The sequence below is a fragment of the Antedon mediterranea genome, chromosome 5, assembly GCF_964355755.1.
Source record: "Antedon mediterranea chromosome 5, ecAntMedi1.1, whole genome shotgun sequence".
Lineage (NCBI taxonomy): Eukaryota > Metazoa > Echinodermata > Crinoidea > Comatulida > Antedonidae > Antedon > Antedon mediterranea.
The window spans coordinates 15,865,178-15,879,472 of record NC_092674.1 but is presented as its reverse complement, the minus strand read 5'-3'; the positions used below and the strand labels follow the sequence as shown (position 1 = coordinate 15,879,472).

The 14,295-nt window shown below is 33.9% G+C and overlaps 1 protein-coding gene across 2 annotated transcripts in view; it reads left to right on the top strand.

The window, feature by feature from the left end:
* Positions 1-5,173: 5,173 nt before the first annotated feature.
* LOC140050378 (ATP-binding cassette sub-family C member 5-like) overlaps positions 5,174-14,295 on the top strand; it is a 95,867-nt gene continuing 86,745 nt past the window's right edge. For both annotated transcript variants that reach the window (XM_072095541.1, XM_072095542.1), the window contains exons 1-2: positions 5,174-5,288; positions 12,638-12,827. In XM_072095541.1, the coding sequence (XP_071951642.1) occupies positions 12,655-12,827 (173 nt within the window). In that variant the 5' untranslated portion in view covers positions 5,174-5,288; positions 12,638-12,654. The remainder of the gene's footprint in view (positions 5,289-12,637; positions 12,828-14,295) is intronic.

Below are 14,295 nucleotides of genomic sequence, written 5' to 3'. Positions count from 1 at the left end.
TCTAACCAACCTTTTTACGCTGAAATGACCGTGTATTAAAAAACCATCTGTGGGCACGACCTAGATAGCACACTTGCTTCGCTCGCATACCATTATTACAATTTGGTCTTTTATTACATTTTTATGTAATGATTAAGGGTCAAATTGCAATATTAAAAACTAAATAAAAACATTTTAACAAAACATTTATTTTCACATCCTGTTAATCAATCATGTCATCACTTGAATAATCAAATTAATTATTATAGTGCAATTAATCAAATCTGTTATGTATCGCACCTTGATACCTGTAAATTAGGCTACTAGTCACGATTGTATTAGAGCGGTGCACTATAGGCGATACGTTGTATTAACGTTGTTGTACACCTTCAATGCTCTGTGTGGAGACATAATCATATATAAATGAGCCCTAGTATCAGGTATTTACATTATATAATTGTATTTATTATTTACTGATGAATTAGTTAAGTTTGATAGACATAATGATGATAGTATGACCATGTTAACGCGAATTATGTGTGATAAGCCGTAGTATACTGTACGTTAGTGACATGCTTAATGGCGCCGTTTCAATTGTTTCTCTGTTTGTTTTTGTTTTAATTTACCGGATGAACGGAAGAATAGAAATAAAGTGAGCATATGTAGCTCAAGAAAGAGAATCTATTCATCTGTGGTTTTTTCCGCGTTTAAACTGCGGGGGTTCCATGCAGAACAAAATCAATTACGCTGACCTTAAATAAAATAAATTGTTAAAGCAAAACTTATAAAACTTTAAAAAATTCATTTTGCAAAGATTGGTAAGAACATGATTGGAGTCGTCTGTGCACCTTAACAAAGTGCAATTATGTGGTTTTTGTCTAGATTTGGTAGTTTTGTCAAGTTTACGGATTAGTTTCCATTGGTTTTTTACAGGCGCCTTGCGCACTTTGGTGGATAAGCGTCTATTGGTTATCACTTTTTTCATCCCCATTACAATCAGAACATAGTAGTTCAACTAGTATGTCCAGAATATGTACATAGCAACTTATTGAATATATAAATCTAGAACCCATGTCCATGAATTTCTGGACAATCCAAACACTAGTCTGTGCACCAAAAGGGAATATTCTTGCATTGCTATAATTAAAATGAATTATCTCTAAAAAAGATGATTAAATCTGAGTTTTGTTGTCTGAGCACACATGTTTCACAACTTCAGGACACTATTCTGTGAAGATTTTTGTCATTGCCCAGTTCTGCAAAACAGTTTTGATTATCTCTATACTATCTAGGCTTCGAAACCATGTTAGATCACTAACTAGGAAAAATAAAAGAATGATAGAAAAAAATATTGCACTCCAGGCTAAATAAAATCCAAAAAAGTTTTGAAGATACACAAACTCTAAATAGCATACTTAAATGGAATAACATATTTAATGAAGATATCAAGTGGTGTGATGTCTGGAAAAGAAAAGTGAAAACGAAAAAATTAAGAAATTTGCCCAATTGAATTACAAATTACTAAATAGAATTGTACCTACAAATCTAAAACTGTATAACTGGAAACTGAAAAATAATAACATATGTAACAATTGTGGAGTCATTGAAGACGAAAAACATGTTTTATTATTGTAGACGTAGTAATCAAATACTGTGGAAAAAAATTGACAATATATTTAAAAAGCTAGATAACAGCAGTAGCTCGTTCAAAGAACTCCTGTTAGGAAGTAAATGTCAATTAAAAAATCGATTGTATTCAATAGCTGTGTACGTCATATAAAGGTAAAGGTAAAGGTGAGTCCCGTGTTCTCTGAACGTAGGGGAATGAGCTGTTAGGAGCTCATTGTACTAAGCCTCGGCATTATGTGGTAGGGTGGCCAGTTCCTTTCCACGCCGCCTTTTTTCTCCCTAGTATTTTCAACCAGGTACTCATTTACAGCTGAGTGGACTGGGAGTTGTCGGGAATTGAACCCGGGTCTATCTGTATGACAGTCAAGTGTCCTAACCACTCGGCTATCAACGACTCCGTCATATACATAATTAAAATTAAAACTGAACTTAAAAAACCTGTATGCCAGAATATATGCATATAATCAAACCACTATATGTATAAAGGTTAAAAGAGTGAAAATCAGAAAGTAACGAAAAAAGTAGAAAACGGAAATTTAATTTATGAAAATGAAATGTGAACGAAATATGTATGAAATATTGAATGAATAAAGATGGATGTTAGCCACAAAAGAGAAAGAAAAAAAGAAAGGTGTTCCTGACCTAATAACTATAACAATGACTTAGTAAACACTGTGCATAAAAAAACAGATGTAGATATAGCTAGAACTTTGACAACGTTTTTTAGCAGTGTGTATATTACTGAGACGGTAGATGTTGGTATTGGCTAGCTTCCACGATGGTTGATTCGCCTCTCAGTAAAGTTGATGTAACTCATAATATTGTATAATAAGTTGAACAAGTTAGATATTACTAAGTCACCAGGATCAGATGGTTTCCATCCAAGGGTTCTATCCGAGCTGGCAAGAGTTATCTGTGTTCCTTTTTGCTTGATATTGAAGACATCCTTACAATCTGGACATCTACCTGACCAGTGGAGACAAATGTTACTGCAATTTTTAAAAAAGGAAAGAAATCAGTACCCAGTAACTATTGTCCGGTTAGCCTCACAAGTGTTATCTGTAAGTTTTTCGAATCAATCGTGAGGGATCGTTTGATTTTGCATTTACAAGAAGATAACAATTTACCTTCTGATAAGCAATTTGGATTTTTTTCTACAACTTTACAATTGTTGAAGGCCTTGGATCAATGGACAGAATTAATAGATAAGGGTGGATCAATTTATGTCATTTACATGGACTTTGTCAAAGCCTTTGACAAGGTTCCACATCGTAGGCTTCTATGAAAACTTGAAAGCTATGGCATTCTTGAAGAAGTTGGTATGTGGATCGATTCATTTCTGTATAGATATGATAGAACTCAGAGAGTAATAGTAAATGGAAAAGCATCAGAATGGCCTAATGTTTCAGGTGGAATCCCACAAGGCAGCGTCATAGGGCCACTCCTCTTTGTTATTTATATCAACGATATGCCAGAATGTGTAAATTTTGAGGTATTACTTTTTGCAGATGACACAAACATTTATAGAGAGGTTTCAAATTTAAATGATCATTTATTATTACATAAGGATCTTGAGTCTTTAAGGAAATGGTGTGAAACATGGTTACTTGAGTTTAATATACAGAAATGTAAGGTTTTGGAATTAAGAAGAAGGAATGCAACACATATTCAATATGAGTATTCATTGGAACCAGTATAGTAATACTGAAAATCTCCTACATGTCGACTATGAGAAAGACCTTGGAATTATAATAGATAGTAAATTATCATTTGAAATGCATATAACAGAGAAGGTCAACAAGGCAAATAGGCTAATGGGACTGATTAGGCGAGTTTTCACTTATCTGAATGCAGAAATTCTACTTTTGTTGTATAAAGCCATTGTCAGACCCCAAATTGGAAAATAGTATTTATGTGTGGTATCCATATTTAGAGAAACATATAGATCTTCTAGAAAGTGTTCAAGAAAGTGTTCAACGTAGAGCTACACGTTTAATCCCTTAATTATGCAGAAAGATGAAGAGCTTTAAAACTGCCTACTTTGGTCTATAGAAGAATGTCGTAATGATATGATTGAAACTTTCAAAATTCTAAATGGCTATTATGATAAATCAGTATCTGATTTCCTAAAACTAAATGTATCTAATAGAACACGGAGGCACTCTCTTAAGCTAGCTAAGAGAGTTTCCTATTTGGATAAAAGGATATTTTTCTTTAGTAACCGTATAACCGATAATTGGAATGCACTACCTGAACATGTTGTGATAGCAACCTCACTAAACAGTTTTAAAAATAGCCTTGACAAATTCGGGCGGAATCAACCAGTAATATACAATCACAAGGATTCAAAATACCAGGATTGGACCAATATTGGATCTGGATATAGAGGACTTTAGTCCTGCGTCCAGTATATCACCTAAGTAAAAAGTAAGTTAAATCCTGTTAGGTTTGCTCGTCAACGTTAGTTGCCGTAAACTTTGACCAGGTTTGACTTGCGTTGTTGCTTGAAATCAAACTGCCTGTAGCGATGTTTGCAGCACTGTTGCGTCGACTGTTCCACCACTAGTGATTACGCAACACGGCATTTTGCTTTGATACGGTCAGAGTCCTAGAAATTGTGAATTGGTGATGTTAACCTACTTTTGCATTGTCGAAATTAAAGGTGGTGGATTGGGTGGATCTGCCTCCCGATATGCCTATGCCCTGTTTTGTGGATGCTGATTCTGATGAACAGTAGTTTATTGCCCAAAAACGAATATTGTAACCCTAATAAAGTTGTGACAAATCATTAAAGGTCAGCGTAACATTTTAACATCATAACATGTCATATCATTAATTTTATTATTCATTTTACACTATTAAAATACTTTTAAAATAATGCGCACTCTAGAAAAAAATATCAGAAATACCATAACTTTACTGAAATAACGTGATTACATTTATGACCATCGATCTCTTATTTTGGTTAACTTTGCATTATTTAGTATATAACTAGGTAACATGTTGAACTATGTCAACTGGTGTAATTATGAATGTGCTCTTTTGACTGTGTATGATCATGGAGGTATACCTCCATGGTATAATTGATTGATGTCTCAGCAGAATGATAAAATATCACATTTTGTCTTAAATGTACTTAGTTGCTATTTGGTTTTATAGGCAAATTATGTAATTGGTCAATATTGACATTTTACCTTTAATTGCAAAGGATTTTTTTAAAAGGTGATCTGACTGAATAGATACATAATATAAACATACAATGTATTTAAAGACCAATTTGAACTTATAAATAACAATAAATTGGTTATAATACATAATATAAAATACATTGTTATAATAAGGTTATCCAGCGAGATGTAATAAGCTGAAGGCTAGAGGGCGGACTGAAAAGTGATTCCAACAGGAGGGGTCGTAAATGTGTTCAAAAAAATTATTTAATATAAAAAATAATCTAATATAATACATTAATACCACATAAAGTCTGAAGTACGCCCTCTAGCCTTCGGCTTTACCTCACTGGTTGTTTTCATGAAAATTACGCCCTCAATATTTGCACGGAGAAAGGAGCACTACAAACAAAAATAATGTTGGCAAAAATATAATTGGTATTAGTGTAGGCCTAGGCCCTACGTACTTTTATAACTATATAATGGAAAAAAGGTTGAACTTTGAAGCTCCATGTACGTAATGTTTGATATAATATTGCTAAATATATAAATGTTCAATAGATAGGTCTAAATCGTGTCACCTGGGCTACCTAAACTAAGCCTGAGGCCCTAGAATCCGGGACGATTCGGCCCTGAGAAGATTCGGCCTGGGACGATTCGGCCCACTTTTGGGCCGAAACATCCCACTTTGTGGGCCGAAACGTCTCACTTTAGACCAAATTCATATTCATTTTTTTGGATATTTATCAAGTTTTTAAAGGTGTTTAACAATCCGTATTTTATTGTGATATATTATGAAATAAATTACAGTACTAAATAAAAAAACATAGGCCTAGGCCTAGCCCTAGGCCTAATTTTATATTCAATTTATTCAAAAACTTTGTGCATTCGCCAAGCGGCCAACAGACGGCGTAAATTATCATTTTCGACAATGTTTTCAAAATGTTTGCTTTATTGCATCTTTATCCCTAGTAGTACTAGGCCTACCCCAAAGTCTCTCTAAAATAAAGGTTGGGGAAAAAAGCTTATTTTATGCATATAAATATCAAAGCCGATAAATTTAAGCCGGGCCGAACGTTCCTGGGTCGAAGTCTCCCGGGTCGGACAGTCCCGGGCCGGACGGTCCCGGGCCGGACGTTCCTGGGTTGAACTCTCCCGGGCCGGACGGTCCCGCTACCCTAGGCCTGGCCAGGCGTTCCAATACAGAAATCATGTAGAGATCTTTTTCGCGTTGTGAAACTAGGCCTAGCATGATGATAATAGGCCTAGAGGGGTGCAGGTCGATACTTCCATACTTTATTGTGGCTGAGTTGACCGATTAGTTTTTGGCCGAGTTGACGTGAGGCCGAGATGACTTGAGGCCGAGTTGACTTGGGGCCGACTTGACGTGGGCCGACTTGACTTTGGCCGAGACGGTTTGGGGCCGACTTGGATCGAAATCGCCTAGAGTAGTACGGTAGCTACTAGATGCATACCCAGTTGAAAAACCGATTGGACCAGTTCGTTAAAAAAATAATAGTTAAACTATTGGAAAACCAGTTGGAAACACCAGTTGACAACACCAGTTAATGAACCAATGGTCTCAACTGGAATTTTCCCCTTGGATAGTATCGCGTTTCAAAGCGGTTTCGTTTCAAATTAGAAAATGCGAAGTTATGTACCACCCAATATCATTATTAATATTCTGGAAAAAACTTATTATGATATATATCTTTACTTTCATAATATGTAAATTCACCGATTTCTGTTTTCTGTCCAACACATGTTTTATTCATAAATTAAAATATCAAATATAAAGGAGCTAGTTATAAAGTATATAAATTTCATATTTGTACTTATCAATGACTATCGTTATGCGACCACATTTTAATTTTATTTTCACCAATTAACAAAGAAATTAAAAACATGTGATGTAATCAAAGGTTCACAGCAATGTTTACATGCTGAAGGTTGCAAGCCTGCCACAAGTAGGCTAGGTTTCTTATTTGAGCCTGAACGAACATTTCTAAGTGATTAAGAGGATGAAACTTAAAAGTGACGATGATAGTAGCCTAATTGATAATGTGTTTGATTTTGGATGGCAAGACAGGAGATAATGAATTTTACTGCTAATTTAATAATAGTATAGTAATTTCAATTAGAATATTTTTCATTATTTTACTATTTTTAAATGAAAACAATAAATATAATGTATTAACAATATCACATCCTCAACCTAAACACACAGTAGGCCTACTTCTTTTAGTAAGGCCTAGTGTTTATAAAGCAACAAGTGACCAGCCGAGCTGAAAAACAAAAGTAACAGTGTTTTCAGGGGATTTCATAACATCATGTTAATTTAAAAAATCATAAAAAATATTACTGTAAAATATTTTACTACATAAAGATCAAAATACGTTTATATTTCAGGGAATATTAGTAATCTGGTGGTTCAAATGAACAATATTTTGTCCTTGGTAAACCTAAATGAACCAACATAACTGTTGATGATCAGGCACCTAAGAGGTCTGGCCGCAAAGAACGACAGGAATCAATTTAAGATTAAGTCAGTGGTTGTAGTATGACCAAACAAAGAGTTAATTTAAGAACCATTGGGCCCTTCTGTAGCCTAGAGCGAGTGTGACTTCTATGTGTTGCTAACTGTACTTTCACACCACCTCCAATATCTAGAGCTAATTACTGTGGGTACAGTTCGTGGGCAGAACTGCACAGCGTTTGGAGATCTGATTGCGCTTGCTATAAGTATACACTGTGACTGTGAGATGGTCGTGTGTCCGGCCCTCTAAACCTAAAAAAAAAAACACATCCAACTTGGCAATACTGTAGTGGGTAAAGATGATGGGTAAAGACATTGATGAAAAAGACAAGAATGAAATTTTTTAAATTGTCAGAGAAATTAATTAAAGTACAAAATCAATAGATCCCTAACCGCAGTACCACACCACTAAGCCAGACAACTAGTCGAAAGAATCAGTGTTAAACTTTGTACCACACCACTAAGCCAGACAACTAGTCGAAAGAATCAGTGTTAAACTTTGTACCACACCACTAAGCCAGACAACTACCGGTAGTCGAAAGAATCGGTGTTAAACTTTGTACCACACCACTAAGCCAGACAACTAGTCGAAAGAATCAGTGTTAAACTTTGTACGAGTTGTGTGAGTTATAAAAATGTGCATGCATGAGTGATTTTCAATTGACCAATAAATCCGCTGACAGAACTCTAACTATTTTGTTACTTTAAACTGACTTGTCACAGTTCACACAGGATTTTTCCATTACATTTTACATAAAGAAATGAAGGTTCTTAAAATTATAAATATTTAGGGCATGGTTTATACGAGGTAGTAATGGACGTTACTCTTTAAAATAGTTTTTGGTAGTTTGAGATCACATTTCTGTCTTTTATTCATTAATAATTAATTTAATTGTTAAGTTGGTCGTTCATGGTTCGTTGTACATGACGTCATTAATGTCCACAGAAAGAACAGTACTAGTCAAACATTTTGCAATAGAGGTTAATTTGAGAACATGATTGCATTGCACATTTATTTCTCTACAGAAACTGATTTTAACAGTTTTGCCATTTGAGACTGCAATCACTTGAAGTTTTAAAAACTGTTTTTAATACTGCTACTACTAGTACTACAATGCTTTCTGCTTGATTTGGTTGGGTGTACACGCATTCTAATTAATTCAACAATCTTTAAAGTATTTTGTGGTCATTTTCAAGTGTCTCTTAACCTTCGAATATCATTTTTAATTATCGTAAAGTGGTTTATTGATTCACCAATTCAATTATAACTTGTATGCAATTTCTATCTTTGCTATTGTACTTTTACTTTACAATGGGTTTTTAGTGAGTGTATTTTTCTATGTCGTCAATGAAAATATCAAGAGAATGAATTGAAAATAATGCATCCTGGTAGTGACATTTATAAAGTAAAAGATCTGTTTAGATCTCGCCAGATAAGTGTACTGTATATGGTGATAATAATACACAAAGTAAAATTCAACTAAATACTGTACTCATTCAACTGTACTGTATTCTTTTTAGTGCAGCAGTCACCAGAAGGGATTATTATGCAACCCCCGCTAAAAAAAATCATGTAGAAAACCAAAAAATGTTTTATATCACGAACAATTTGATTTATTAACTAATATGGTAATATTTTTACTGATACTGAAATTAATATAGCAAGTTGAGAACTCTTTGTAATATCAGGCTAATTACACAAAACATAGGAGTGAAAGTTGAGATTTTCTAAATTGATAAAATATGATTCAATTAAAGTTTTGGAAAAACAACTCAGACAGGGTACAGTATTTTATTAATTGAATTTAAAAAAGAAACAATTATTAATGTAAATAAAAATGTTACAATTTTAAAATGTCATATTATTGCTACCAATTATTTGTAATTGTATTTAAAATTAGTATGGTATCTCTGTTTACCATATGACAGTGTTAAGTGTTTGCTAGATTATGCCTAATTCCTTCTTACAGGAAAATTCATTTGATTTCAACTCAGCAGAATTTCAGGTTGAGCATTCATTGGTTGATAACTTAATCCCCCACTCTATATCTGATTGGTCGTTTGCAAAAAAGCTCCTGTCTCATTTTAAGCATTAGCAAATTCAGGGAGGGATTCCTGTTGATTGTTAGTATGAGCCCCAATGAATAGATATAGGGTCAAGAAGAGGCCACTGAGCACTGCCAGGACAGTGTCATTCCATAAAAGTGGCTATTTGCTTTCTGCTTGCCACTGAGTGCAGTATACATTCATAAAATAAGATAATAAGGTAGGTTTATTTACCATTAACGCGTAGTCAATTATTTGCCTAAAAGCAAAAATGAAAAAAGATTTGTTACAGTATGGTTAAGTTGGACCTTTTACACACTGAGTTTTGTAATATTTGTGTGTGTTAAGTACAGTACTGTACTTTCATGTGATTTTTTAACCCCAATTTTGATGTTTATGTCTTTTGTGGCCTCGTCCCACTTTTATTTATTTAATATGTTTATAACATTAATGATTACAGGTTGCATGTAAAATATTAGAGTAGTTTATATAGGATAATACTAAATTGTAGTTACCTAAAACATAAGCAATATTTTAAATCACCTTTTTTCTTTATTTGAAATGTTATTTTTAAATTGAAATTGATTAAAAATAAAATTGTATTTATTAATAAAAAAGATGTTAAAGGTAATTATGAAGTAGGAACAGTGTTCTTGTTTGGGTAGTAGAGAGGCTATAATATAAATCTTAATTTCTAAAAAGAAAGGATTTAATATTTAATATCTAGCAGATTCAACATTCTGTTGATTATTCCATCTAGTGTTTTTTTATGCAGCAGTATGCATACAGTAATAAACAAAAGATAATTTGTTTATTTTTTTCTAGCCAGCAATTTTCAAAAGAGACAGATAATATTTTACAACCTTTGAATTTGGGTTTTAATATTATTTTTTAGTTATTGACAATGACATATTAGGTCATATCAGAGTTTTTAGTAATTTTGTGTTTTGTACTTGTCAAAGTACCAGGATAAATTATAATAATAGACTGTAAATATAAATATTATTGCTGCCTGGTTTAAATTTAGTGTGTGGCCTGCCAGTATCAGCAAGGATTGTTGTAGCTATTTTATTGTAGGCAGTGACATGACACCACACGGATTAACATTGTCTAACTGTATAGATCTGTGTGGTTTTAAATACATCATCTCTGCTTTAGCAAAATAGTGTACAGACCTAAGTAACAGTTAATTAATTGTTACTACAATTCTTGAACTACTATCTGTAAGTATACTGTATGTTATTGAATGTATCAATTCATGATATAAAATATCAACTTCCTAGTATTTGTTTGCAAATGCTAAATATTGAAGATATTAAAATAAAAGTTTCATACAGTAGGTTTTTAAGAGTGTGAATAAATGAAGCAAAATTTCTTGGCAGCAGAAACAGGACAAATTTTCGTTTAAATGGCAGCCTAACATTGGTTAAAAACACCCAATTGTTTCGGTGTTCATTAACGATTTATCGCTGTGCAACTTTTAGCTGCAATGCAAAATGACGGTTACTTGATTGACAGCCGCTGACATTGATTTAACTACACTATGTTTGAGTTGACCACCAGAGCCCATTGTATTTTGGTAAAAATGCTAATGATTATTGTCAATGACCACCCACAGATTTATACGGTTATTTTGAAGACAGATTTTTTAAAGGAGTAGGGATTAGGAGTATTGAGTGTTGCGTGTGCAGTGAGTAAAATATATTGTCCCCCCGAAAAATAATTTTACAATTTGTTGTTGTTGAATATGCCATCTTAATGTCACATAATAGTTCAATAATAATCTACTTTGACCAAAAATTGAATTTAGACAAAATTTATGTATTGTACCTGGAAAAAAAAACTGTAATTTAAAGCAAAAAAATCGTCACATTGGCTGCCAGCCAATGGATATTTGGTTGATTTTAACCATAATGTTATTCTAGTGAAGTAAGTGAAAAACATGTTTTGTTTCGGATTTTTTTTCTATGAAACTGCATCAAGTAGTTAGAGCCTAGCTAGAGTATAGTAGGCCCTACACAAATTGATACTTACCGGGCCTGCCTAGCCTTTTATTGTACAGTAGGCTACATCTGTTCAAATTATCAAACAATACTTATGTTTACAAATTTATTCTCTCTCTTTACTCTCTCACTGAGCTATATTATCTATACTATTCTGGTAGGTTGAGTATGGTTGACCTTAAATCAAATACATCGTGCATTAATGTATTGTTGTTCGATTTTATAAAGCGCTTTTACAATCGAAAGATTGTCCCAAAGCGCTGAGAGAAAAAACAGAAAGAAATTACAAAGAAAAAAGATTTTGGGTTTTAGGGGTGTTTTGAAAACTGATTAAATAGGAGCATACTCGACCCAACCAATATTTTAATAATAATTTTAAACCAGAAATCCAGGCAGTGAAAACAAAGACCTCACCCCAATAATTAAAATCAAAGATATTGGGTATGGAGGTTAAGAAAGGATGTTCAGTAGTGCAACGGTCAGTCTAATTACCGAAAACAATCAAAAACAACCGAAAACAACCATAAATAACCAAAAACAACTGAAAACAAACTGAAAAAAAAAAAAAAAATCTAAATACCGAAAACAAATTTGTATGTCGCCTTCTACTGATTGGTGTTTCTAATGCTAAGAGACCATGACAGAGAGGAGACCGCGCGCAAAAGCCACGGAAGACCCAACTAAAAATCGTACAAACTCAATGATAGCACATTTACTTCTCTATCTCTAAATATATTTTGATTTTAGTCTTTCGATTTTTGATCCAGAAACCAATGTACTCTTCGCATTAATTGTGAATTCATTAATCATGATAAATTTAATTATAGATTTTCAAAAGATAATAATACAAAATTGAAACCGGTCTGTCTTCAACATTATGATGCTATACTCGTAAGATTGTCTGCAGGTATTTTTCAAGATGGACATCCATTAGACAGTGTATAGCCTGATCGGAAAACACCCTATTTGGGGCAAATTGTTGAACCTAAATTTGTTTTAATTGTAAATAACTATTTATATAACTCAATTTAATTAGTAAACAGGGTTAAATCAGGTGGTTAAAATCAGTACCGAAAGTACGAACCAACTTGATATACCATCGAGTAAACATTCTAGAAGTAACGCACGATTTACATAATTTTGCTCTTACGTAAATTTATATGTAGATAATGTTTCAGGGACTCGCAAACTCATCTGCATCCACATTCTTATATTTACTGAAACAAGTCATGTTTTTTTATTTAAAGGTTTCATACAATTTTAATAATTCTCACTAGGTTTGTAGTCATCAATAATGACTGATATTGATTATGAAGCAGTTACTAGTGGAGATGACAACAACTCACCCGAGTCGTTACGACCACGATCTAACTCATATGATTCATATTCAGAGGCAGTTCATCGCCAAATGGAAGTGGTTTTTGCCAAGCATAAGCGAGTTTACAACCAACTTCATAAACATGAGAAGTAAGTCAACTGTATTTTATAGTTACAAAAATGAGGGTTAATTTGTATATAAGAGTATGTTCAGACTCACGGAGTTACGGTGGAGTTATGTAAGCGGCGTACATATTTTTGTGTCTGAACCATGCCGCGGATTAGCGTTAGGAAGCTGTTACTCCGCGCCATTGGCGTTAATAACTCTAGCGGGAGAGGGTAGATTTCATAACGCTAATCCAGTGATGCCAGGCCCGTATCCAGGGGGGGTGCGTTGGGTGCAGACGCACCCCCCCCCAAGTCCCAAAAGGTCCACTATTTCCTCGGTTGGTATTTTTTCTTGTCTTGTTTAACTAAAGACAATATCATTATATATATACAAAATTTACATTATCAATGGTATACAAACAAAAATATGCTAATATAAAATGAAAAAATACCGGTAATTAAATTACGGAATCTGAACTGACTACAAACTCGATGTAAAACATGCGCAGTCGATCATGTGACGACAAGCAATAGCTTAGCGCTTCATGTACGCGGTACGCGGTAAAGTGTTTGCTGGAGAAATACAGACAACTTAACGTCAGGGAACACGTGTACTTTTTGTCGGGGAATATAATATACAGTAAAAAGCGTTCACGTTCACTTCGTAGCTAGCTTCAGCGCCTAGAAAACCGCGACGTTTCATTGACCGTGAGAGTACGTCAGAGTGATATTATGCACTTTATATGCATTCATTATTGCCAGCGATCTAACTTACTACTAAACAATAGCTAGGTACGCACTTGTCTGGCGGTATCCCTTTGTACGAATCGTTCAACGTTGGGTCGAGACGCGTGATATCAAGTTTCATCCAGGGACCAAAATGTGTAATGTGTTATTTTCCAGGCGAAGTTTACCGACGGTTACGTCGTGTACTGCGTCGACGTACGCTACACTACAGCAAAAACGAATTATGTTAATTGTTCGTTTGTTCACCAATTTTTTAATTTACAAGTAACCTTCTGTACCATGGGGCACCTAAAATAAATTTTTCATCCATTACTAAACAAAAAAACATTCCATTTTCGCTTAGCCAACATTATAGCTATAGTTATTACATTTTCAATATCCTGTATGTCATGAATTTCTCACCACTCGGAAGTCCAGATGGTACGCATGCATACATCTGGGAGGAATAAACTTTTTTCCCCGAATGAAAAAGGTCTACGCTTGCGTTTTTTAAGCCTCTAGGCCTGATGTTTCCAAAGTATAAAATGCAATTTTTTGAAGACCTGCAGCTCTAGTTTTAAACATTTTCTTAGCTCAGCCCCAACAATAAAGCTGGTCATATTTCGAAGAACAAGAAGTACATTTTCCGGGACCTAACATCTCTATTTTTCAAACATTTCTTAGCTCAGTCACAACCCATGATAGGGACTTATATATTTTTTTTCATGTTTTGAAGTATAATAAGTCCAATTTCCGGGACCTCCAACTCTATTTTTCAAAATTT